Source organism: Xiphias gladius, chromosome 17 (genome assembly GCF_016859285.1).
Source record: "Xiphias gladius isolate SHS-SW01 ecotype Sanya breed wild chromosome 17, ASM1685928v1, whole genome shotgun sequence".
NCBI classification, from domain to species: Eukaryota; Metazoa; Chordata; class Actinopteri; order Istiophoriformes; family Xiphiidae; genus Xiphias; species Xiphias gladius.
Window position 1 is genome coordinate 21,562,698 of NC_053416.1, and position 25,450 is coordinate 21,588,147.

Here is a 25,450-nt window from a genome sequence, read left to right on the forward strand (position 1 = left end):
TGTGCTGTAGTGTCGTTACTAATCAGGAAAAACATCCACTGTGGTCAAGCTGATGTGCAACCTTTCCAGAGGCCATCTTTCCTTCATTAAAACTACAACTGCAAACTGATACTATTTAACATGATGCAATCTGTATGTATGGTGAATTATTTTGTTAATAAAGTTAATGTTTATATTGTTACAGATCTCTTTATTCCTAAAATTTCCATTTGAAGTCATGACAATTCATATTTAGAAAAGATACACAGGATGAATTTTATTCATGTTTTTCAAAATATTTCTGAAGTAACTTCAACATGCAGACTCACATGCAATTAATGTGAAATCAGATCAAAATAAACTAAAAATAAAGCAGCACAGTCAATGAACAGATGTAATTTCCCTGGAAACAGATTAATAAACTCTTCAAAAAGGTAAATAAACAAAGCAACATCTGCTGTCCTTCAGAGAGATATACGAAGGATCAGGAACCATGGTGCTGTGCCCGTGCTTCAGTCCTCTCTGCAGTGGCCCAAAATGTCCGTTTGAAATGTGGACTCTCATTCAGGAGGGTTTCGTGCTGTGCCTTTGGGGACAGTTGTGCTGGTGCAGCTGCTGTGCTTGGTAGTGAACATACCTTGGGGTCAGGGGGCTGCTGTCCCGCTGAGCAGCATGGACATCTGCTGATCAGACACACTGTCCTGCTGAGTCACACCCATGGCCTGAAAAAGGTAGGCAGCCAGGATGTGTTTGCACTGGGAGAAAAGGGCACAGATACTGCTACATTAAATGGCCACAGGCACCAATGTGATTAATGATCCGGATATGAAGCCTTGATATGACACTCCAGTAATTTAAAATCTAAGATCTCATGTAAACACCAGACTAAAAAGGGACTGCTTGGTTAGGACCTGTTCGAAATTTTCCACCGAGTAATCTTCAGCCGGAGAATGTTAGTCACAAAGGAAATGCCAGAACTATTTCCAATATTTGTATCAAATTACAATTACTTGTATAAATGAAAAGTACATGTGATTAAGAGAGTTACGAGTGTGCGGTTTCCATTTTCCAAATGGAGAGTCTGTGTGATGAACAAGAAGCAAGTCCAGTAATTGATGTGTGTGTTGAATGACAAGTAGCCCTGCAGTTCTGTATCTGTGTGCATGTGTCACTGAACACATTATAAAGCTCCTCTCATTATTATCAATATTAACATGTAAATCATTGACTTGTTTTCACCCACAGCCTCAGCCTGTTCCATGCATTATAAATGAGATTTCCTCCACACTAACGCCTGTGGATTAGTGTTTTACATAAACAATAAGCCAAACTCAAAGTATGGTGAAAAAGATAAAGGGACAGAGGTTTGTTTACCAGATATACTGTGTCTATGAGATCATGGCTGTCTGCTGTTGATGGAAGAGCATCTTTATCTGTCCTCTGACCTACTTGTCAGCAATGTGGACCTGGTCTGTCCATATCCAGTTATGTTGGAATCTGCAGAGCCCCTGAATGAACAGAGTGGCTCCAGTGGGGGAGGACTGCAGACTGCATGGTCAAACTCAGAGTCTCTTGAGTGTCGTATAGTGTCGACTTTGGGACTGGAGAGATACAGTATATTAAAATCTGAACAACCATAAGCCTCATCTTGCAACATCATTTAGCTGCCACACATGTAACGACTCACAATTGACCCCAGCTTCATCTGGCCAGCTACTTAAGTTGCTGGAGAGTTTGATGAGGTAGTGAATAGTTTGATTTTTCTGTCTTCAGTGTGTTTTCATAAGGAATGACATGAGTAGTGCTGATCCACTCTTGGGGAGTCTCCTTGGTTTTTTGCAGCTCTCTTTTTCTCACACTGATTTTAGCTGCATTCTCCTGGGAAACAAGTTCCTGTGATACTCAGAGCTAAGGTCGTTTGCTTGCAGATATTTAAGGAAAAGACAGCCAGGAAGGGCAGAGACGCCCCTCAGTGACCAGGCAAAAACACGACCAGACCGCAATACATCTGTTACACACATTTCAATGTGTGCTTCATCTCACTTTTGAGTGGGCAATGGTTTTCTCCAGGATACACGCCTGACTGACAAGACACAATGACTGATGGGGATTTCACTTCTCTGTTTGTAAAGATCCTACTGTACGCACTGTGTACCTAATATGTGCTCTTGAGTTTGTGTTCGTACAAAATTCAACTCCAACAGGACACAGTTTGTACATTTGTGTCAGTTTCTCTCCCTGTTTGAAGGGTCAAGTATTTTTTAATCCTTTTATTTCTAGTGCAGATATGATTCCTGAAATTTCAGGGCAGTTATCTCATGATACCTTTTTTGATACTTTGAGGAATAAAAATATTCTTTTCAACAGAAACAACAGAAACCAAACTACAGTCTAAAATTGACAAAATTATTTAGAAACTGTCTGACATATAAATAAAGAAGAATATAAATCTGACCAAGGATTACATTTTCAGCTGGTGCCAAAAATGAATTGAGGTTGCATTTACAGCCCAAACTGTGTCACAGTTTGTATGAGACTCACCAGCAGGCCTTCATTTCTGCGGAGCACAGTGTAAGCGAAGGCTGGGCATGGGCAATAGTGACAGGAGACAAAACAAGTGTACAAACGCCCTGATCCTCCCATTACCTGCAACAGATTCATGCGAAGTACATTCAGATATATGGCTTTTTATATACAATAGCTTGTGTGTGAAAAATCATACGCAGATACAAGTGTCAGTTGTTTGTTCATAAGAGAGGGCGTTCACCAATTAAACATGATCACAAGGCTGTTTGTATTGGATGCTAGCTTCGTTTGGAGCAGCTGAGGAGCAGTGGAGACAGTAAAAGTGTGGAAAGGCATGAAGGAAAACAAAGTTCTTTGCTGCATCTCAAATGTCTGACAAGTCCAGACATTACAGGCTGAGCTCCGAGGTACAGAGCAGTAAAGACATGAACATGTTTCCAAGAACATTTTTCTCTTTTTTCGAGTCACAATTTCCTCCATCTCTGGCCAAAACCTTAAAAAAATGACTAACATCGACTTTTTTCATGTTTTTTTTTTTTTTTTAAACTGTGAATCACATTGCATGTTAGTGCTATTTTGACATCAACCAATGGTAAAAACAAAAAACAAAAAACAAAATACATGCTTCATGTGTGAAATCAAACATTATGACATCAGTCACGGTATTTTACTGCTATATAAGCTTATCCTCTAAATCACAGTTCTAAGACTGTTTCAGTGTCACTATACCAGCTAATATCACATGATGTTATTGTGATTTCAAGTCATGATGCAGTGATTTCCAGCTTGGAGATTCAAATGTGTATCGTTTAAACACTGACTTAAAAGGCCAAAATTACAGGAATATCTAAATTTGAACTTTTTTTTGGACTCTCCTTTTAAATGTTTCATAAAAGTGACAGAACAGTGGTTGAGTTGAAAGTGAGGTAGCACCAGCCTCATCATCTCACATTGCTTATTTGGAGGAGAAGAGATAGAAATGCTGTATTTTTAAACAACCCGTATGTGGTGTCTAATGGCCTCGGCTGATGGCACCTCTTGCCCATGATGCTGGCGCTCACTCCAAGCTATAGACAATGATTTAAGTTTCATCCTCATGCACGTGACACATGAGGACATTAAGACAGTGGATGAGCTTGACAACTCACAAAAACTAATGCTTCCCAAGATGGCAGAGCAGACTCCATTACTCTTCAGAGTTTCGATAAATTACCGTTCCCTGTGACCTACTAAAGTAAAAACACCTCATTTGTTCAATGTGACACTTCATTATAAATAAGGCACAAGATTACATTATTACATGGACTTAAAACACCTCTGTGAATATGAATAAAGCACCATAGACAGTTGGATGGGTACAGAAACAGTAAAACTGTGAGGACCAAGCCAAGGACTGCTACAGTTTCTAAAGAGCCAAGTTTATTGAAAACCAGCTCACACTTGGGTCCTTTTTGTTGTCGGCAGGCATCATCGATTATGTGGCTCTGGTGCAGTTCACACTGCAAAGCTGTCAGCTAATATCATCAACAGACACCACAAACTGTAGGCTCCCAGTATCTGGCAGGGATTCAGATTTCCTCAACAAAAATTATGCACCAAGATTAGCTACTCAGTCTCTGCAGATGGAACAGTGAGAGTTAAAGCGTCAGCAAAGCTCTGGCTCCATCTCTGCCTGAAATGCTGGCTCTCCGAGAATACTTATCCGGAAGCCATCGTGAGCCAGTGGCCCAGGAGTTTGGACGGCCCTCTGTCCACTGGTATCACACCACAAACAGGGCTTCAGGGAAATTTAGAGCTCTGGGAAGTCACTGAGATCTGTACTCCAACATACTGTATATTTGCATCACCAGTCACTACTGATTGGATACATTCAGTTTGACTTTTGAGTCTTTCGCTGTTTATTCCATTCAAGAGTTGCCCGTCTCTTATATATGATTCGATGAACTCATTCAAGTGCTAAAAAGTCTTCCATTCCACATAAGAGTTTGTTTTCCATTCAAGTCACGAGAATGGTTTGGCAAACTAACACTGTTGGAGAAAGAATAAAATAAATTTGAGGGCTTCTTAAGCTGCAATTCTTCATAACCAGGCACTCACATTACCAAATCATTTCAACTACTCCCCTCACTACCTTACAACACAAAGAAAACATGATCTGAGAGACGGGAAAAAAAAAATCATACTCCTACCTGGTATTTTTTCCTACTTTATCCTTCAACTGTACTCTCCGTTGAAAATGAAGCTCCCCAAACAAGGTATTTTAGTCTATTTAAAAGGGTATGGGTATTTAAATGTTGAAAAAAGTATTCAAATTGCTTGTTTTGTTTAACCAACAGTCCAAACCCCAAAGGCATTCAATTTACAATGATACAAAACAGAAAAAACTGCAAATCCTCACATCTGACGAAGCAGGAGCCAGCAAAGATGTGGCCTAAATTAAATGATTAATCAAATACCAGAACAGTCAATTAATGTCAGTAAACTACTTAATCAGCTAATTGTTTCAGCACTACTGTCCTCATCAACAACCCCTAATATTTTGTTGAGTAAAAGAATGAATGCTGCCATCCAGAGAGTGTTCATGTTACAGCTGGAGTTTCATTACAGCTTCGGTACACCATTTCCTATGAAAAGGTCACTGAATGTTAGGAATGACATAAGGACAAAAGCAGTGAAATGTCAAGATTTCATGAGTTATCCATTTCTTCTGAGAAAAGAGGAGACCAAATAACCACAACAACATGAGAAACTCAGTTATCAATTTATCAAATTCTTTTTCAGCGTCTCTCTGACAGTGCAAAGTTAGCATGTAAGTCACTGTACTTCCAGTAAACTCACTACACTATGTAGTCTCAGAATATACTTTATTTCCAAACATGGGTCTCAGGATTTTGCTGTAAGTATTTAAGAACTCTAATTTACAAGCTTATTTTTTATGATCTGATGAAAGAAATCTGCTCTCTCATCTTCTTCCTGCTTTACAGGAAGTCTGTGAAGACAAGCGGATGACTACTGCAGAGAGGATTTATTTTTAAAATTAGCCACTGCTCCTCAGAATGTCATCACTGCCTTCACTCTCCTCCAGAGGTTTAATGATGTTCTCCTAACCCATAGTGCTGTCAAATGCTATCCATACATGGTCTACATTGGACGAAAACATACAGCCCTCCAACCTCCAATGTCATGGCTTTCATGACTCGATTTTTTAGGCTCAGAGGTTTTGTTCTACTCCTTGGTGCCAAATTTTTATTCCTTAAAAGTTAGAGACCTGCAGTTATAATATTTAGCCAGAACCTAAATTATAAATTAATGACATGTCAACTATGTTCTAGTTCCAGGTATTTAGGTAGAAACAGCTTGGTTTGTTTTTAACAGCTGCCCACTGAAGCACTCACTCTGAAATTTAAATTGAAGAGTCAAATACCAGTGTAAGCTAAATATTTGCGCCATGGCTTTGAGACAGCATTTGAAAAGATGCTGTGTAAACTAAAGTCTGACTTAATATATCCGCAAATGTCAAAACATAAAACAGGAACCTTTCGGGATCACAGGAGCAACTCACAGCTGCTTATGCAACGAAATAAACCCAATCTTCAAGATTCCTGACAAAGAGAAAGAAGAATATTATGTGATTATAATGTACTGTTTAATGCTGTAAAACCTCCCTGTGACGGCATGTGATTTACTGCTTGTTGTAATGCTACTATTCTCTAAAGAGAAGCCTGTACCTGCAGACTGATGGAAAGGATCAGGAATATTCAATTTGGACAAATCTGGGTAGCTGAGGAGGTAAGAAAAATCAACACAAACTAGTCACAGCTATGGGGAATGTTGGTCTGAAACATTAAACGTTTGAAAATCTGTTGTTTTCAAACTCAAACAGTCCGTAATATGTCCTGATACAGTGGCAGTAAAAAGTATGTGGACCCTTTGGAATCACCTGAATTTCTGCAAAAGCTGATCATATAATGTGATAAAATCTTCATCTAAGTCACAAGTACAGATAGACACAATGTACTTCAGCTAATACCAAAACGATAATTATAATCTTCATTGTCTTTATCAAACATATCGATTAAACATTCACAGTGCTGGTGAAAATGTAAGTGAACCCTTGGATTTGATAACTAGTTGAACTTCCTTTGGCAGCAATGAGCTCAAACAAGTGCTCCAGGTAGCTGTGGATCAGACCTGAACAATGTTCAGGAGGAATTTCAGACCACTCTACCTACAGAGCGGCTTCAGCTCAGACATATTCTGAGGACGTCCGGTGTGAACAGCTCTCAGACTGGGCTACTCTAAAAGGTAGATATTCTCTGTTTGAAATTATTCTGAAATAGATTTACTTTTGTGTTCAGGGTCATTGTCCTGCATCACCCAGCTTCTACCTAGTTTCAGCTGGCAGACAGCCACCCTGACATTATCCAGAAGAGAAGAGAATAATAATAGACTATTATATTATTCATTTCTAGTACATTCTGCAGGACCACAAATGTCAAAAAAGTAAAACAATTAAGACAGCAACTAATGCGCTTTAGGTGTCCCCACAGAATCCATGTCTTTATTCTGCTGCATTGTATTTTACGCTTCCTTTCATAAAACTGTTTTTGCAGGGCCCTAAAGGAGTCTAAAGGAAATCTATGTCACAATGACCAGAACCTCAGTGGACTGCCTTTTTCTCCCACAACAAGTTATTCTGCATCCTGTTGTGGTTAACTTTTAACTTTAAGGTAAGCATGACCCAGGTCAGTTTTAAGAGTAATGGCATTTCTTCTTAGGTATGAAGTCATCTGGTAACTATGGATAATTTTCTGTATTTGTAAAGTACTTTTGAAAATATGTTTTAAGAACTTTAAGAACTCAATCAAGGAACGCACTTCATAAAGTCTCTAATAAGACATTATTATGTACCTGACGAATTTACAGAATGTCAAAAAAAGAACTTAAATAAAATGGGTAACACCTTTTATTGTGAGCTTAGACAGTCACTCTAAGTATCCACCTGTCAGTGTCACTATTCAGTTATAAAATGTCACATGCCAGGATTAGCTGGGCATTCAATTGGCACACAGTAGTGTGTGTCTCTGCGTGAGCCATGCTGGGTCTTGATACTGGAAGTACCACAGGTTGAAAAGGATCCAAGGCGCTATCAGAAAATAAAGATCTAATAACAAATGGAGATGATGTATTTTTACTTTTAAATACCCAGAATCAAAAACTGCAAACTACAAATACTGCATCCAAAACCTGTCACATCAACTCATGTTCTTTTCTTGGAAAGGACTTCTAACGTATTGATGCTTAATAGTGATCTAAAATTTTTTGGTTAATTAAAAATCAGGTATTTGGGGGGATTTTAACAAATAAGGGGCTTTAAAGTTGGGATGGCTACTGAAGGGCAAGTGATCAGAATTGTTTTCTTTACTGGAGTTTGAATTACAGTATCTTTAGAGATAAAACTCTATAGGCCTGGTTCTGAGACCCTCACACCAAAACTAGACTGGACTAAAACAACGTGCACTGAACACATCTTTGGTCTTGCACTTTCTCCATGTTTAAAGAAAAAGCCCTACTATCAGTTGTGCTGATGATCTTTTTGATCTGGATGCCAAATATACATTTACAAACTGTCATTTCTCTCTTCTCTATTTTGAAAAATAAAACATGAATAAAACTGCGTTACCAGGAATCAGAGAAGAGTGTTAACGTAGCTTCTACAATTTGGAAATTGTTTGATGTGGAAGAATGTGGATATTGTGGTAGTAATTGGATGTTAGAATGCAAACCATTAAGTTGTAGAATGTTAACTGCGCAAGCAAGACTACTGATTGTAAAGGCTGACAGATACATGACATACCTGGAAGACCTTGCGTCCACTAGGAGATGACAGACAGGTGACTGAACGTTGGTCGACCAGGTCCAAAGCCTGTAGAGCACAAGGGCCGAAGACAAACTTCAGCCTGAAAGCCATGAGGAAGAAAATGCAAGAGGCGAGGGAAAGACATTGAGACATCTAGTTTAAGTTTAAATGTATACATGGCAATACAAGACTGTGGTGGATCTTCTCATTAGAAAAAGCATGTTTTGTCAGCTCTCCTGTGAAGCAGAAGTCCATTGCCTCTTTTACAGTTTTTCCTTGTATGACTGTTGAATCATCACACAATTGTGAATCTGGAGTGACACTTCTGCTCTTTGGTTTTAGGATACTAACACCAAAATGTGACATCTATAACCGATGCTTTAGATGGCAAAAAATATTATTTTATTGTAGCTGTGCTTAATTTATCTAAATGCGGACATCATGAATCCACAAACATGAAAAATACTTTCAACCTCCACTAAAACTATCTTAACCAGTTTAGACCAAACAAGAACTGAGGGATGTGTTGAAACCAAAAATATATATTACTAAGAATATTTTTCTACTATCTATATACAGTTAGGTCCATAATTATTTGGACAGTGACAAAATTTTCATTATATTGCCTCTGTACGCCACCATGATGGATTTGAAACGAAGCCATCAAGATGTCGCTGAAGTGTAGACTTTCAGCTTTAATTCAAGGAGTTTAACAAAAATATCCCATTATTTGTTTAGGAATTACAGCCATTTATATGCATAGTCCCAACTGGCCAACTGTGCTCTGTTCCCTCGTTATTTCTTGACAAATGAAGCAGATAAAAGGTCTGGAGTTGATTCCAAGTGTTGAATTTGCATTTGGTAGATGTTCATGGGAACTCTCAATATGCAGTCCAAAAAGGTGTCGATGCAAATGAAGGAGGCCATGATTAGGCTGAAAAAACAAAACAAACCTATCAGACAGGTGGCAGAAACTTAAGGAGTGGCCAAATCAACAATCTGGTACATTCTTAAAAAGAAGGAATGCACTGGTGAGCTCAGCAACCCCAAAAGGCCTGGAAGACCACTGAAGACTACACTGGATGATCGCAGAATTCACAACATCTAGTCAGGTCAAGAACACTCTCGAGGAGTTAGGCGTATCATTGTTGAAGTCTACAATCAAAAGACGCCTTCATAAATGTAAACACAGAAGGTTTACCAAAAGGTGCAAACCACTAGTAACACTCAAGAACAGAAAGGCCAGATTAGACTTTGCCAGAAAACATCTAAAAAAACCTGCCCAGTCCTGGAACAAGTTCTTTGGACAGATGAAACCAAGATGAACTTTTACCAAAATGATGGGAGGAGAAGAGTATGGGGAAGAAAAGGAAAGGATCATGCTCCAAAGCAAACCACATCATCTGTCAAACATGGTGGAGGCAGTGTTATGGCATGGGCATGTATGGCTGCCAACGGAAATGGGTAACTGGTGTTTATTGATGATGTGACTGCTGATACAAGTTGCAGGATGAATTCTGAAGTCTATGGGGCTCTACTATCTGCTCAGATTCAGCCAAATGCTGCAAAACTGATAGGACAGAGCTTCACAGTACAGATGGATAATTACATAAAATATACTATGAAAGCAACCCAAAAGCTTCTCAGGGCAAAGAAGTGGAATATTTTTCAATGGCAAAGTCAGTCACCTGACCTCTACCAAGTTGAACATACTTTTCACTTCCTGCAGACAAAACTGAAGGAAAAAAGACCCACAAATAAGCAGCAACTCAAGATGGCTGCAGTAAAGGCCAGGCAAAGCATCTCAAGGGAGGAAACTCTGTATTTGGTGATGTCTATGGGTTCCAGACTTAAGGACTCAAGGATTTTCATCCAAGTATTAAAAATAATGCTTATATTTATGATAATGTTGGTGTGTCCAATTACTTTTGAGCCTGTGAAATGGCTGTAATGTGATATTTTGAATTAAATTGTGAATTAATAACCTTGAATTAAAGCTGAAAATCTACACTTCAATCAAATCTTGATGGCTTTGTTTAAAATCCATCGTGGTAGTGTACAGAGGCAAAATTATGAAAATTATTTCATATGTAGCAAAAGGATGCAAAGTACCATGAAAGATAATTATACTGATCTTTAATGCAATAAACTGTGATTCTGTTATGCGTTACATCAGACGTAACTTTCCTAATATAAAACAAAAACTTCAGTTGAGTTTTCTAATTTTTAATTACATTTTGTTTGCAATCAATAATGTGGGCAGCAACATTTTTCCTGTGAGGCAAAGATGAGAGAAACCAGGAGATATGTATAAAAATGGATTAATGCCCGCTTGCGAATTACGACATAGTGTGATGAAGTGCCACTAAAACAAAGTCTTCCTTACTAGCAGACAGGATGTGGCTCTGTTGACCCAGACAGGGAGCACCACTTCACTCTTAGTAACTCCATTATGCCAGGAAATGTTTCAGCAAAGACACAAAGCAGCATCATGGCACTGTGTCTCAGTGCTACGTCATTTTGCAAATCTAGACTTTAAAAATACCTCCCTCATCCTCCTCAGTGTGGTTTCTGCACTCCACACCCAGACAGATTCAGCCATGTGCATACCTATTTACTCAGATCATAACTCGGACAGGTGAGGATAACTAGATTTATGGACAGTCTTAAACTTTTATGAGTGACAGCAAAATAATGTAATTGGTGGCAGACCTACTCATAAATATCTGTGATGGAAATGGGAATAAGAAGATTTGACACTTACGCAATAAGCAGGTCATCGGGAACTGCAAAAAACAAAACAAAAGAAGTAATTTCTTAAAATGTGTGTTCATATATTTTCTTTTACACAAAAAAATCTTTTCATGCATTTAAAAGTGATGAAATTTTAATTACAACTGCCTGCGGACAAAATAGGGTGAGAATCCATTCTCAACCTGATTTAATCTGTCAAAAAAGAGGATTTGCTAACCAGACACTAGCTGCCTCAGACAATCTGTCTAACTAAATAATAAAATGGTCATTACACATTTTTTATCTGTTTTAACATCCTGCTTTTGTGTTGATGCTGAGGTAAAGATACTATATTTGCATACACAGACCAAACCTTTATTTCTTGTGTACACTTGTTTGGCTTGATTTTGCTTCTTAAAAATGTTTATGAGACACTGGAAAACTCTGCCCAGACATGAGTGCCTGGTGTTTTCATCCTGAGACACATGTAACTGCTGTTACACTGCACTTTAAGAGAAAGCGCTGAAAGCAATTTTCAGTTGTGAGAATCTGCAGCTTTTTCTTGTCTTACATTACAGCAAATTGACATAACAATACATGTCATTTTGGGCTCTGGGAAATTGTGATTGTAAAATTTTTCACTATTTTATGTTGTTTTATAAACCAAACAATTAAACAAGTAAATAACAAAGATTAATCGATAATGAAAATAAACATTGGGTGCATCCTACTCCATTCTACTTCACATTTATCTGATGGGTGCAATTACTAACGGTGGTACGTTTTATACACACCAAAAAGTTTATTCCAAGATGTTTAAATTTCTTTTCACACTGGCCATTGTTAGTTTTGATACTGTTAAAATTTCTAAGCAAAAACAACCCATACTTTTGTCTTTAATCACATGTTTTCAAATTGTATGGCATTGCTGGTACTGCTAGCATCTGACTAGTTTTCTGTCTAGCGCTAGTGGGACAGCAACAGACTGATGGGTGGAGAAGAAAGCTGACTGCTAATGGGGAATGCTGGGTCTGTAAATATAACTATAAAGAGTACAGTGTAGACCTGCTGTATATGAAGAGTGACCTGAGATAACCTCTGTTATGATTTGGCAATATATAAATTAAATTGAATTGGGTTCAATTCTACTGACTGTTTCAGACAATACAGGCAAAAAAACAACTGTTGAGAAGGCCTTGGGCAAAGCATTGCCATTTGTTTGGCTCTGTGTCAACTATTCACACCTGCAGTATTGTTTAGTCCCTTGGCATGACTTCAGTATACAAATTTAAAAATAAATTTTTGTTTTTAATGACCAAGTACAGATAAACTGATCACTGACTAATGGTCAAAAAGTCCACTGAGGCATATCAGGCAAGACTGGAAATTAGGGCTTGGCAGGGGGCAATCCTTGATGGATACTGTCAATAACTGTAATGTTATCTGTTGATTTGAGAGCATGGTGATGAGGCCTGGTTAGTAATGTGTGAATTATGTCAGTCTTCCCATGTTGGACATGTTCATAATACAACAAAAGACCTTTCTTCACGGCAACTAATAACATAAGTGATGGCCCAGTTCCAGTTCCATTTCCATTTCAATGTCCCAGTTTGCCATTCCAGTAAGCCCGCGAGCACAATAGGGCTTTTTCACAGCACAGGTGTAAATAATAAAATCTATGAAGGCTGAATTCTATTTAGCTGCTTCTGTTTGAGTAACTGAACCATTATTAATATTATTTATACTCTTCCCACAAAATTACCTATGTGGGAAAAGTCTATCTTTTGGGATGTCTAACGTTAGTTCAGTAATAGAAGTGTGCTGTCTAGCGAAAGCACTGTGGTCTACAAGTAAAAGTGTGTTGCCAGAGCGTCCCCTGCAGCATAAATATTAAACTACATGGTTTTAAAACGCTTGAATAACAGTACATAAAACAAAATATCACAAGTGCTAATTTAATGTTACTTTGGAGCATAACAACAACTGCTGCGTTTAATTAATAGAAAAGAAAAGCTAACCATTAATTCCTGACAAAGGATCGGTGAACACCGGGTTTTCTCATAAGGACAAGCGAGTTTGTCACATTCTGCTATAACTGTTAGCTAGTAATGCTACAGCTACCAATAAATTAAAACTGTCCACGGGCCAACTGTCGCATTTCTCTCCCTTTACCACCGTCGCCTTACTTTGAGACGTTTCCTGGTATGATTTCTGGATATCTTGGAAAAGTTGTTCAGCCACTGTAGGTAAAAGTGAACGCATTTCTCAGACCGTTTTATTTTAGGAAGTCATAGACTCCTCCAGACAACACGGTACGACCTACATATTACCCTTTCCGGCTCGAAGTTTCGTGTTCCCTCCAAAATAAAAGGCCTAATAGAAATCAACTAGTATTTGCCGAGAGGACTTAAGGTTTTTAGTCTTGCGAAGTAATGAGGCGGTACCGTCAATGTCCCTGCCTACCTTACCAGAGGAACTTATTTGTAGCGAAGGCAACTAGTACATACGTTCAAACACTTTGTCTTAGATTAAACTGGTAAGATCATTCAGAATATGGCCTGCTCTTAGCCCTAAAAGTCTCCTTTGGTAGGTGTACGTGGAAAAACAAGCAGAGAACAGACAGATACATGTATATTCATAGCAACTTAGGAAAATATTAACACAGCTCCACCAGACAACTGACATGTTATACCAAACTATACTTGCTCTGCATTATACTATTTTAATTTACTTATGTTGCCCTCTAAGACACCACTTTTTGACTTCCCATTCCATTTTTAGGTCCAAAGGCCTATAATTCCTTGCCATGTATCTGGTATAGACCATTCTCATGTGTTTTTCACTGATGAAACAGTATTATGCAGGGCTCAGGAGACATGAGATCAGCAGCAACAGGCCTTTCACATGGGGCACGTTTAGTTCCGGTGTAAGTAATAACTAACCAACGAGCTTGCATGCACAACTGGCCCTTTTCAAAACAGGCATTTTGATATGTCATAGCAGCAAAAACAAATGTGTTATTGATATCAATGATTGCTCAATTCCAGTGCTCTGGTACTGAGCATTATGTGTCAATGACATGACTTGTGGCGAAGCTTGGAACAGAGCCATAATTAATGTTACGAGTAACACCTGTGTAATTTTCCTACTATGAGAAGTCAAATTACCTGGAGTGAAACCGACCAATGCCAGAACCCTGACAATGACAACTAAATGGGAAGCAGCCACTGAGAATGTTATTTACACCTTTGTTTGACAACCTGTGTCTGCTGTGAGGAAGGTCTATTGCATGGAATTATCCAGTACAATGGCAGTCACTGACTTGTGAATTATTACTGTTAAAAAAAGTCTCGTAGCGGGATATTATGAACACACCATCAGCTTCACTGCAATAAGCTTCTTCAAAACATCATGTTAAAAAAACCAAAACTGTCATCTTTAATTACTAAGCACACAGAATATACATTGGCAGGCCTGCTGTGAAGTAAAGCCATGATGTACTGCAACAGCTAATTTTTCATTCTGCTTGTGTTGTACTTGAAAGGTTAACCTGGCAGCAGTAGAAATGGGGGATGCAGTGCAATATCATAGCAGTCAATAAAAAGATGAGATGCCTATTAAGAACCTACACATTTTTCAGTGGTGGAGAACTGATCCACTTTATTTGATTGGTCTGAACTCTTGTAATAGCCTACTAAGAGACATTGTGCGATACAAACATTGCATTTCAACATCATAGGATACACCAGTTTTCAAGTCTCAATTTCAAAAAGACAAAAAAGTCACCACTGTGTGTTTGATAGAGAGCTGAAAAGATGCTCCAATTCTTTTTCGGCTTCATGTCGGATTTCTTTAAGATTCAAGTTTGTAAACTTTTTTTGTCATTGCCTTTGTAAACACATAACATCCCATCTAAACAGGATGAATAACAAAGATATTGAAAATGACAGAAAATAAAAATCTGAACATGTGCTATGACAAATGATTCAAAATGAAAGCAAGAAACATATCAAGTTTAGAGCAGAATGGATAGTTGACTGAGCAAAGTGAGAATGGAAAAAGCCAAAATACGGTATTTTTTCACATACCTAAAGAAAGACTTGCAAAGGAACGTTACTGCCATTTATGATGTTGACCTAATATAATTCATATTCTAAGCTTTATGCCTGTTGATTGACACAATGAAAGCAGAGATTAAGTGGTCATGGTTTTGAATTACCATAACAGCAAACTCCTAAACATTTAACGGTACCATACACTTAAAACTGTAACTGTGATGCAAGTGTCACACTACAAACTCATGTACCAGCTACAAGAAAAGACAGGAAGTCAAAACATCCAGATTTCTGTGAGTGGTGGGAAAAAAGTTAAAGCACATCTTAGTATACTCCTGTGCTGGAGGTTGAATAAGTTACACAGCAGGTAGTATGCTTTTTGTTGTCAAAAGCTACAAAGCAAAAAAGTGCAACAATGGTGCAGACCATTCTTTATGTTTGGTTAGTTTTGTCTTTTTGTGTAATGGAAAGACAATTTACAGAGTTCAGTTTTTTGTCAGGATAGTATAAAAAAAAAGAAAAAAAAAAAAAGAAAAAAAAAGGGACTACAGGAACAAATACAAACAACACCAACGTATATCTCTGAGAAAATTACTTAAAGCTGCCTTCTTTCTCAAGTCACATGGCATGGCAAAACTGTCAAAAAAAGGAAAAAAAAAAAAATAGAAGGAAAAAAGTTCCTGACATACTTTTTTTTTTTTTTTTTTTTTTTTTTTTTTAAACCATGACAACATTGCAGAGCAGATCATTCTGGACAGGCTGGAAACTGCAGAGAGAGACAGCAACATGTGTCACACCATGGTCAGCTCTACTGAAAAAACAACAAACAAACAAAGAAAAAAAAAAAACAAACACATTGGCTCACTTTCATTATTCAGACTGGGTCCAGGAGTAGTCATAAGGATATCTTTTCTGGCAAAATTAAGCTTATATCAGACTTTTCACCTTTCTGCTATGACACCAGTGTTCTCAACTTTTGAAGACATTTCTCTGTCTAGAACTGGGTGAGAAGTTACATCTACCATCTGATAATTACAATCCATACAACATGTCCACTGTTTGGTGGAGACAGGCATCAGATATCGAAGCTGTTTGAAATGTTACTATGTTTTGTTTTGTCCTTTATTGTCCACGATGTTCCAGCTCTGGTGGTGCTTGATGGATGGCGCGCAGGGTAGCACAATCTCTGTGCTCTACTCATGGTCAAGTACAAACCACATGACTGGTCTCTCTTAGCGTCGCTATGGTAAAAATGGGAATTAAAATGGGGGTCAGGTGACATGGGGTGGAGGTGGACTGGGAGAGACCAACTGTGATATTAAAGATTATACCCCTGCTCTTCCCCTTTAAAGTGGATCAATTTAAAAGCGACATTAAAATAAGTAATAATCAAGGTAAGAAAAACACTGCAAAAGGTTACTCTATTTACATACAATGATTTTCTTAAAGACAAAGTATATCTTTACAGAAATCAAACAAAATTCAGAAATAATCTCTTATGTTGTTTCTTTTTACATATTAAGTTCTTCATCTTAACTATAGCTCGTGTCATCCCCTCAGTCCACTTTTGTTTATTTTCCCAACATGCCGGGTGAGTGCTTCCGGACCAAAAGCAAGTCTTGCTCTGGAGAGCCCTACCTGTCACAGGCTGCTGCTTGTACTCTTAGCTAACAGCCAGGGGGTGCCATAGCACCAAAATTAAAAAATGACACCACCCCATCTACCTGTCACGTTTGCCAGTGAGCAAGGTTAGTTCTGGGAGAGGGGGGTGAACAGACAAGCCTCAGTGAAGGCGTCTCTTGTGGTTATTGGAGCTGTAGCAAGCAGGGCTCAGTCATCGCTGTCAGACAAGGTCTCATATTGCTCTGACAGCAGAGACTGCCACACACGCTGTTGGGCCACCGGGGCTCCAGCTGGAGGCGCCTGCTGCTGCTGCTGCTGTTGTTGCTGTTGCTGCTGCTGTTGCTGTTGTTGCTGCTGCTGTTGTTGCTGTTGCTGTTGTTGCTGCTGCTGCTGCTGCTGGCTCTGTATGGAGGGGGAGGCTATGGAGGTTGGTGGCGTGCTGCTTAGTATGCGCATGGTCAGCGGGTTGTAAGGGAACTGCATGGATCCTGGGAAAAGAAGAAGTGGAGAAAATTGAAAAATGAAGATAAACTGCATCCAGGTTTTTCTGTATTAGATTTCAACAGACAGACAGTGTTTGCACACACTGACAGCAGAGGCTGGACAGCTCACCTGTGGATGACGGTCGGTCATCCCAACTCCATTGGGGTTGGGTTTGGGCTTGTCTGTGATAATCCCCCTCAGAGTGAACGGAGGACACTGAGGAGGGACGTTCCCCTCCAGCGTAGGCCTGACCCAGGTTAGGTGACTTGGATTTCCGGCTGTTGGCTTTGCCCTGCTTCTGCTTCCCTGTAGATGCAAATAGGCAGAATGTGTAAATCGGCAACATGCTAAACACAGGGTCTCTACTGAAAATGTGTAAGGTTGGGAATGTAATTTGTGCCTACCCATACTGGGTGATGGGTTGGCCTCCTGGCGGGCATCACTGCCTGCACCAGGTGCGTTGTTGATGGCACACTGAGCCCCTACTCCTCCCTGGTGCTCCTCCTGTCTTTCCTCCAAGTTGCCCATCAAAGCCTTGCGAATTATGTCCTCTAAGCCCAGGTTACTGGCTGGATCACTAAAAGAGTGATTCCTGGGGTTGATGCTACCTACAAACCATAACAAAACAAACTGTGAGAAAGGAGACATCAACAAGAATGACGTGTTTAGTGTCTGAGCGAGTATCATTGCTACTTACTGGAGCTGGTAACAGCAGGCAAGTTAAAAATCTCTGTGCCTGGTTGTGCATTTCCTGCAAGATAATTATTAGCTGTTGAAAACAATAAATGTCTGACAAGAAATGGGGTTAAAAATGATACAGTAAGGCAAATTGTTCCAGTTTTACCACATTCTTAATGAGCCTGACCAATTAGGACTGAATTTCTTAAACACAAAAGTCTTGCATGCACACGTATTACCAGAGTTTGTTTCATCATCTGATGCATGCATGTTAGTTTGAAGGAAGAGGATAAGAGTAGACCCACTTACCAACATCAGAATCACCGACACCAGAGGTGGAGTTCAACTTACGAAAGATCTCCTGCTTCTTGGATTTCACCATAGGCGAGGTGTTCTCCAGCTTGGTGAAGAAGGAAGGCAGATAGCTGACACTCCCCGGAGACCTTGAGTCACTCCTTGAACCAGACAAAGGGTGGAGTCAAGCAGCAAAGGGGTAAGTGTGGCAACAAACCCTCACCAGGACTAAATACTTTTAAGCCCACTGGGATGTCAAACTGCTGCTGACGGGGGGGGGGGGCATTCTGCCTGCTGGCATCCTTACAAGAAAATGCTTTACAGTCCAATACAGTCATGCATCACATGTCAGGGCGCTAACATCAAACTAATGTTAGCAATGTTTAGGTCAAGTGTGGAGATACTGGTAATTTGATATTCACAACATATACTACAGGTGACATTTATATCTCAATATACATGTACAAGCTGCACAAAAGAAAACTCCTTGCCCCTCTCTCATCTACATTTTGTTGTAATCCAACTACTATTGTATTTAATCTTTAAAGAGTGTCAGCAACTACAAATATATAAATATCAAAACTTATCCTGAATCAATTTTAAGCTGTATTAAGAGATGTACTGGTTTGTTGGACTGACAGCTTCAAACTATCATGTATCCAAACTGTGCAGAACCAGTACCTGATCTCTGAGTTGTCAGGATCTCGCCTCTGGGGTGGAGGCCCACCAGCCTCCTGTTTGTCCATGCCTTGGTAGCTCTGGGGCGGAGAGATGGGTTCATAGTTCTCCATTGGCCTACCTCCTCGCTCTGGAGACTTACCAGGCCTGGACAGGAAGGAAAGCAACTAATATTAGACACATGATCCATAATAAATCAGACTCACTCCAATTATGTCAGGGTTAACTGTCTGGTCCACATACCTGGCTCGGGGCTTGTCAGAGGCATTCTCTGGAGAAACTCTACTTGAGGGTCTCTGGTGGTGTAGGGCCTGGACCTGGTTCTCAGGACTGTAGCGGCTAGACACCTTGGCTCGACCCGAAGAGGCCACGGGTGGCACCACACTCTGGAATGTGGCAGAAGCTGAGGAGGACACCGGAGGAGGGTCCTGATTCCGGGCGAAGTCCTGGGTTATGATATGCTGCACGACAGGAACCACAAAACCAGGTGAGTTAGGTATGACGGGATGACGTACATTGTAAATGTGATATGTGCTGAATTACTTTTTCATATTCTCCAGCATATCTTACTGAAATATGGTCTGCCAAAGTCATGACCCGGTGAGTCTTGGGGACCTGAGAGTAGCTGTCTGCCTGGGAGGAGGGGGGCTGCTGGGAACTTGGCTGTGGTAGCTCCCCTGATTGTCGGTAGCGACTCATGTTGTAGGCCCGCATGCCAGCTGTTGAAGTTTGACCAGGGACAAAGTGTTTTTGTTTTGGATAGAGAGTTAGGATGAGGAAAAGGGGTGATGAGATGGGGAGGAGTTAATATGCTGTATGACAACAGTAACTGATCTACATCTGCTTGCGGGTGACAAGAATAACTTCAAGTCGAGTCTGGTGACTAGACTGGTGCAGAGGAATGGTGTCCAATAGTCTCAAATGAAAAGGTCAGTCAGGGTTAAGTCATTCAAGTTATGGTATGCTTACTTCACTTGCAGCTAAATTTACTTCACTGCCAAATTTGTCTCACTGTTGTTATAGGTTTTCTTTGACGTGAAGTACAAAATCTTTGAACTAACTTAAACAGTCAGTATTCTACTTCCAAGAACTGGAATGCTCAAACTGAGTTCGTGCTCATACCTGCAGCCTGTTGTTGCCCATCTTCTGGTTTGTCCTGTTGGACTTGGACTGGGGAACTAGCAGGACTGATCACCTCAATGGCTCCTCCACCAGTATTGTCGTATCGACTAGATGACACTGCAGGACAAGTATGAACAAAGAGTTATTTCTGTTAAGCAAAGGACACGATGTCTAGGTTCAATCATGTTATAAAAAGATGTACTTTAAAAAAAGGTTACATTTAAGGTTTCAGTAATTTGTGTGCAAGTCCACTCAGGTAACTGACGATGTCACTGTGTCATAGTGCACTTATGCGCAGTTTTAATAAGGTTCAGCTATCTCCTAAGCCATGTGTATCCAACACACTTACAGCTGCTAGAGGAGTCAGAGCTCTGAGAGCCTCGCTCTCGTGAGTCTTTGTCAGAGGCTATCTGCCGTGTGATGATGACATCAATGAAGCTAGCGGCTGTGATAGTCGTCTTTCCAAGAGTCCGAAGCTCCTCTTCGATGCGGGACTTTGAGGTTTGAGGTCCCTTATCCTTAACCCCGACGCCAGGGCCCTCAGAGTAAGCTGGATGGGGCTTACCTCCTGGCAGAGACATAGCACCATATGGTGACTGCATGGATCGTCTTTCTGCCTCCTGTTGCTGCTGTTCGGAGAGGCTGGCTGCTCGCCGAGCTGCAGCTGATGAAGACATGTCATCATCCCGTTCATGTTTGCTCTCCTTCACCTTGGCCACATCCATCTGTGGGGCAGAGGCTGCAGCGTCCACCAGCGCAGCCAGAGCATCAGCGGCAGTACTGTAGCGAGAGCTACTTTGTGCAGCTGCTGTCGCTGCTGCTGAATGGGGCCTGATGAGGAAAAAAAGAAATGAGGGACAGATGGGTTCAGTTGCAAGCTATGTGTTTTGTCAGTGTAATGATGTGGAGTCTACTGTCCAGACATAAACTAGATATATCTGGGCAAACCCCTGTGCATACATAAAGAGACACTCACACAGAATGTAAGTGAGCTGATCTAAACATAGAGTTAAAGTCGGTTCAAACTTACATTAGAGAGGTGATTACGCTCTTGCCCTGGAAAATACTCGGCCGCTGCTGAACCACTACGTCCTGCGTCCTGAGCGATGGAGAAGGGGAGTGCAGATAACCTCGACTCCCTGGCCGGACTGGCTGCTCTGGTCCACCTGATACACACACATACATCAAACATTTTAAAAGTGCTTCAAACAAAGTAACCAAGAGCATGACTTCCTTTATTAAAAAGATATACACATAATAAATTTGAAATTAGATTTTGACCACATCTACTACTGTTTTATACACAAAAAAAAAAAAAAAAAAAAAAAAAAACACCTCCGCGTATGTATTCACTGGATCGCTCCCGATCCCGCTCGCGTTCTCGCATTTCCCGCTCCCGCTCCCTCTCCCGCTGCTCCCTTTCCCTCTCCTTTTCCCTCTCTTTTTCCTGCTGCTCTCGGTCCCGCTCCCGCTCCCGTTCCCTCTCTGCACTGGCAGCAGCAGCAGCAAGATGGGCTGGGTGACCTGTGGAGAACAATGACAAAGACCACAGACATGGGATTTATACACACACCAGTCATGTGGTCTCAGCAGGTTGGATCAGAGCCTTGCTGACGAGTTCTGAGTCTATCACAGTCATCATCATGGTAATATTCTGTCCCAGGAAAACTGTCATACCATTCGAGACAAAACCTTGAGTATAAGAGATCACACAGGGTTCCACAGGGTAGCAGCTTTTGTTGCATATATACTTAAAATATTTATAATGTCTTCACACTGTGTCAAATTACAATTAGGACTTTTGAAGATTACCTTAATCTTAATTGGGGTGAAACACAAACAACAGTTTTGCAATTCAAAAATGGACAAAACAACTGTAGACCTATCAGATCACTTTTCACTGTGACTGAGGTCATCAGCATTTTTTAATACGTACAGGTTTTTTAAGGCTTACTTTAGTGAATTTAAGTCTACATATCAAAGAGTGTTGAGTTTAGATAATACGACTAAGCCTTACAAGACATTAGAGTTTCAACTGCAAACATAAAAAAGGTCAACTTGATAATTACATTCATTTTACATTTCAATCTTACATTTTTGTGCCCCTAAAAATTATGTGTTAAGCAGCACAACTTCTCTTCTTTCTGTTGAAGTAGACATTCTATTGCAGCAGTCATTTTCGGTGAGCAATCCTTCCCAATATGACCACAGTATGATTCAACTTGAACTGTGCCTGGACAGGCAGAACTGACCTTTGACACCTCAGGCCAGTGCAGGGCTGCACTCTTATAGAGGTGTGAGGGAACATGAAGATCGTGGCAAGGAAGATAAGGGAACACGGGGTGTAGGGGTAGGGAGGGGAGGGGTCCTCACCTGGCGATATGGAGGTTGGGTTGAAAGCCCTAGGAGGGAAAGGGGGCTGAGCTCCAGGGAGGTAGGCGATGCGTTCCAAAGTGGGAGTACCTGTTCCCCCAGGGTGAGGCAACAGGATAGATGGAGGCATCTGGGCTAGATCAATTATCCCTTTTACAGACAGAAGCAAAGGGCCAGCGGTGAACAACAAGAACCGATTCATCAATTTCTGAATGTACGAACACCGTATACACTTAGCTGTAACCCATCACCTTCCTCTGTTAGTGCTCCCAAATACAGATTGATCAGAAAGCAACGGGGCTGCAAAAAGAGTGGAATAGTGGTCAACTTGTAAGAGGCAACCACTCAGCAAAGTGAGTGGTTGCTTGGTGACTTAAGTAGTAGTAGTAGCCAAATCAGTTGCAGCCCCAATGTAAAGAACAAATCAGCAAAATTTGTCTAGGTCATTTGCTTCTGGGCGTCTGGAAAAGGTAGCCACTACTTCACAAGCACACAATCTGCATACTACAGCCTCGCCCCTGCCTGATGTCGCAGGTGAGAGAGTGTCAGCTGGTGGAGGGCCGTACCTCGTGCTCCAGCTGCGTAAGGGATAGAGACGGGCTGTTCCCGTGGTGACAACCCCCGGGCCATGTCAGGCCGAGGAATGACTTGCATCTGCTGGGAGGTGATATAATCGTTGAGGATGGTCTGCCGCGTGTTCTCCATGGTGTACAGCTGGTAGGTGTTGTGGTAGTTTGTTGGGGAAGGCTGCCTGGAGAACATGAACGCTGTAGCAGAGGACAGGAGGGAAACAAAACAATATAAAGCAAAACATATGAACAGAAGGCTCACAGATACTGATCGCAACTACTGACGTCAATAGCTGAAAAAGATCCTGGATATGTAATGCCTATGAATTAGAGGGCCTGAGTTGCTTTCGTCAATCTATGCAGAATCAAGGCTATTATTATTCTGTTTGGAGTTATGGTGGAAAGAGTGGAAAGGGTTTAAACATGGTACCAGGATCCAGCACCCTGTGGAAGGCCAGGGTGGGGTCAAGATGTGGAGGCAGGTGGGCTCGGTACACTTCTCCAGGAACAACGGGCCGGTGGTGGGGGTCGAAGGGGCTGTGAGAGGCTACAGGGTCACCGCCTGACACTGGGGACTTGGCTGGGACATTGTCCCTCTGTGTCGGGGTCATGGCACTCTTTCTTTCATGTGAAGCAGACTTTGCAGAGCTCATACCACCTTTGTAGGAGAGAGGAACCAACATGGTTCTTTTAATCAGTTAACGCTTCATTAAACCACAACTTAACACCATGTCATGACAGTACATCTGTGGCAGAAAGCAAAAGCAGGAATAAAAGTTCACTCAATTACCTCAGCAGTGGGTGCACATTAGATTTGCAAATAAGATGACTGGCTTAGCAAGATAACTGTCTAATTCAATTTTGACTAACACTTTAGTTACAGCAATTATAGCTTTAGAAAAGTAATGAATGGCTGAGAACCTCAAGTTCACAGTTTGTGAATAAAATGATTATGGAATATACCCTCTGGAGCACGTCCAAGCATGGGTGATCCTCTGGATACGGGATTGGTGCTGTAGTTGACAGGGGTCCTGCGAGCATTGGCGTCCTCATACATGCCTGGGCTAAGCTGGGATTTGCCTGCCTCCTGGTGTGTGGAGCGTAGGACAGAGGTGGTGGAGTTGACCACAGAAGTATGGCGTGCCTTGCTCTCCTCGTATTTGGCTCGTTCCATGGCCTCAAGCTGGGGCATGCTGTGGGGAAGCTTAGAGGGACTGGTGATTAGGGACTTGACATTGTGCTTGATAGTCGACTGGTTGAGAGGGTGAATCTGGTAAATAGAGGGAACAACAGGTCAGTCACCAATTTATCATCATCATTGATTACATCCATTATGTATATTTGTTTATGTTGCATATTCATTAGCAAAATGTTGGGACAGATGGGTTCAGTTAAAATAGAACCCAAATATAAGAGCCAGTGATATGCTAATTTGTTCAGTGAACAGGTGACAGTAGTAAATGCTGTGCACAAAAAAATCCTGGCCAGGCCTTCATAACTCAAACTGTCTTACCTGAGATATGGAGCCCTCCATAACCCTCCTCTCTGACATGTCAGGGGTCTTGCAGATGTCCTGGCCAGACTGGTCTTGCCGGGGGATTTCGTGAATGGAGCGTCCCATCTCTTTGATAGTATTCACTCCCTCGTAGGGTTTGCCTTTGCCAATTCCACCTTCGAAGGACCGGATCGGTGGGCTCTCTCGCTTTATCTGTTTTCCATATTTCATGGCATCTTCATAAGTCTCTGCAGCGGTTCTAGGTGTTCCTGGAAACGTTTGAAAAGTATTTCAGCTTTTCTCCTTATCTGATACTACTAGTAACAGTAAGCGACTTATGGAAATGTGATGAGCTGTACAATTAGCTACCTTGCATGATGGATCCAGTGATCATTGGTCTTTCCTTAGAATCTCCATGGATTCCTTCTCTTGGCAAGGCTCTGCTAATTAACCCTGAGAACAAAACAAAAAAACAAAAAAAAAAAGCACCATCATCCTGATGATACAGAACAAACAAACCAGGACACATACTCTACACTCAGTGATACACAAGCAGTACCCTCGAAAGGAGCTCCTTCCCTGCCAGGGTGTCCCCTGCCCATGGGTCCCTCCATCATGTCGTAAGTGCGTTTCATCTCATGGGCTGTTCTGGGGCTGCGGGTGTTTTCCCTGGGGTTCTTGATAGCTTTTGGAGATAAATATTCATGATCACCTTTGTGTCCTTGGTGAAGAAATACACAACAGTTATTTGCTGTATCAATAACCAAAGCACTTACCATCAAAGGAGAGGATGTGACCACTCTTGCCTTCATAGATGACATGACCTTTAGCCAGCTGTTCTCCTCTGGCTTTGTCCGGGATGCTCAGGTCCTCCGTGGCCAGCTTTGTGATTGTGCCCTTCAGGAGGTCAGCAGCAATGCTGGACTGGGGCAGCGCTGGTGTGCCCTATTTTAGAAAACAGCAAAGATATAATGTAACATAA

General features: G+C 41.0%; 2 protein-coding genes across 4 annotated transcripts in view; both read right to left on the reverse strand.

Annotated features, from left to right (window-relative positions):
- Positions 1-186: 186 nt before the first annotated feature.
- On the reverse strand, positions 187-13,472 carry zswim7 (zinc finger, SWIM-type containing 7). 2 transcript variants are annotated; one of them, XR_005709241.1, is made up of 6 exons: positions 13,285-13,472; positions 11,130-11,151; positions 8,363-8,465; positions 2,521-2,625; positions 1,429-1,580; positions 622-734 (listed from the first exon to the last, which is right to left on the reverse strand). XR_005709241.1 is itself a non-coding variant. In XM_040150516.1 (5 exons), exons 1-5 carry the CDS (start codon positions 13,358-13,360, stop codon positions 624-626), a joined length of 417 nt encoding a protein of 138 aa, XP_040006450.1. In that variant the 5' UTR covers positions 13,361-13,468; the 3' UTR covers positions 187-623. The 2 variants fall into 2 exon arrangements, 1 of the variants encoding a protein (XP_040006450.1); XM_040150516.1 differs by lacking the exon at positions 1,429-1,580 and having other exon boundaries at positions 187-734; positions 13,285-13,468.
- Positions 13,473-14,512: 1,040 nt separating this feature from the next.
- The window catches only part of ncor1 (nuclear receptor corepressor 1), a 60,551-nt gene continuing 49,613 nt past the window's right edge, over positions 14,513-25,450 (reverse strand). Inside the window, exons 27-46 of one of the 2 annotated variants that reach the window (XM_040149570.1) lie at positions 25,245-25,413; positions 25,028-25,153; positions 24,838-24,921; positions 24,487-24,737; positions 23,937-24,243; positions 23,404-23,631; positions 22,971-23,171; positions 22,405-22,554; positions 21,367-21,555; positions 21,062-21,197; positions 20,381-20,862; positions 20,032-20,148; positions 19,480-19,628; positions 19,153-19,370; positions 18,913-19,056; positions 18,247-18,392; positions 17,957-18,010; positions 17,664-17,867; positions 17,389-17,565; positions 14,513-17,264 (exon numbers count right to left, since the gene is read on the reverse strand). In XM_040149570.1, the coding sequence (XP_040005504.1) occupies positions 16,984-17,264; positions 17,389-17,565; positions 17,664-17,867; positions 17,957-18,010; positions 18,247-18,392; positions 18,913-19,056; positions 19,153-19,370; positions 19,480-19,628; positions 20,032-20,148; positions 20,381-20,862; positions 21,062-21,197; positions 21,367-21,555; positions 22,405-22,554; positions 22,971-23,171; positions 23,404-23,631; positions 23,937-24,243; positions 24,487-24,737; positions 24,838-24,921; positions 25,028-25,153; positions 25,245-25,413 (3,813 nt within the window). In that variant the 3' untranslated portion in view covers positions 14,513-16,983. The remainder of the gene's footprint in view (positions 17,265-17,388; positions 17,566-17,663; positions 17,868-17,956; positions 18,011-18,246; positions 18,393-18,912; positions 19,057-19,152; positions 19,371-19,479; positions 19,629-20,031; positions 20,149-20,380; positions 20,863-21,061; positions 21,198-21,366; positions 21,556-22,404; positions 22,555-22,970; positions 23,172-23,403; positions 23,632-23,936; positions 24,244-24,486; positions 24,738-24,837; positions 24,922-25,027; positions 25,154-25,244; positions 25,414-25,450) is intronic. The other variant, XM_040149571.1, reaches the window with a different exon arrangement.

Excerpts from the sequence above, each read along its gene's own strand:
- zswim7 (XM_040150516.1), bottom strand. The coding sequence starts at position 13,360 with ATGCGTTCACTTTTACCTACAGTGGCTGAACAACTTTTCCAAGATATC. Across the intron at positions 8,466-11,129 it reads CCCGATGACCTGCTTATTGC|GCTGAAGTTTGTCTTCGGCC; the intron begins GTAAGTGTCAAA and ends CATGGCTTTCAG. Across the intron at positions 2,626-8,362 it reads GTGGACGCAAGGTCTTCCAG|GTAATGGGAGGATCAGGGCG; the intron begins GTATGTCATGTA and ends AATCTGTTGCAG.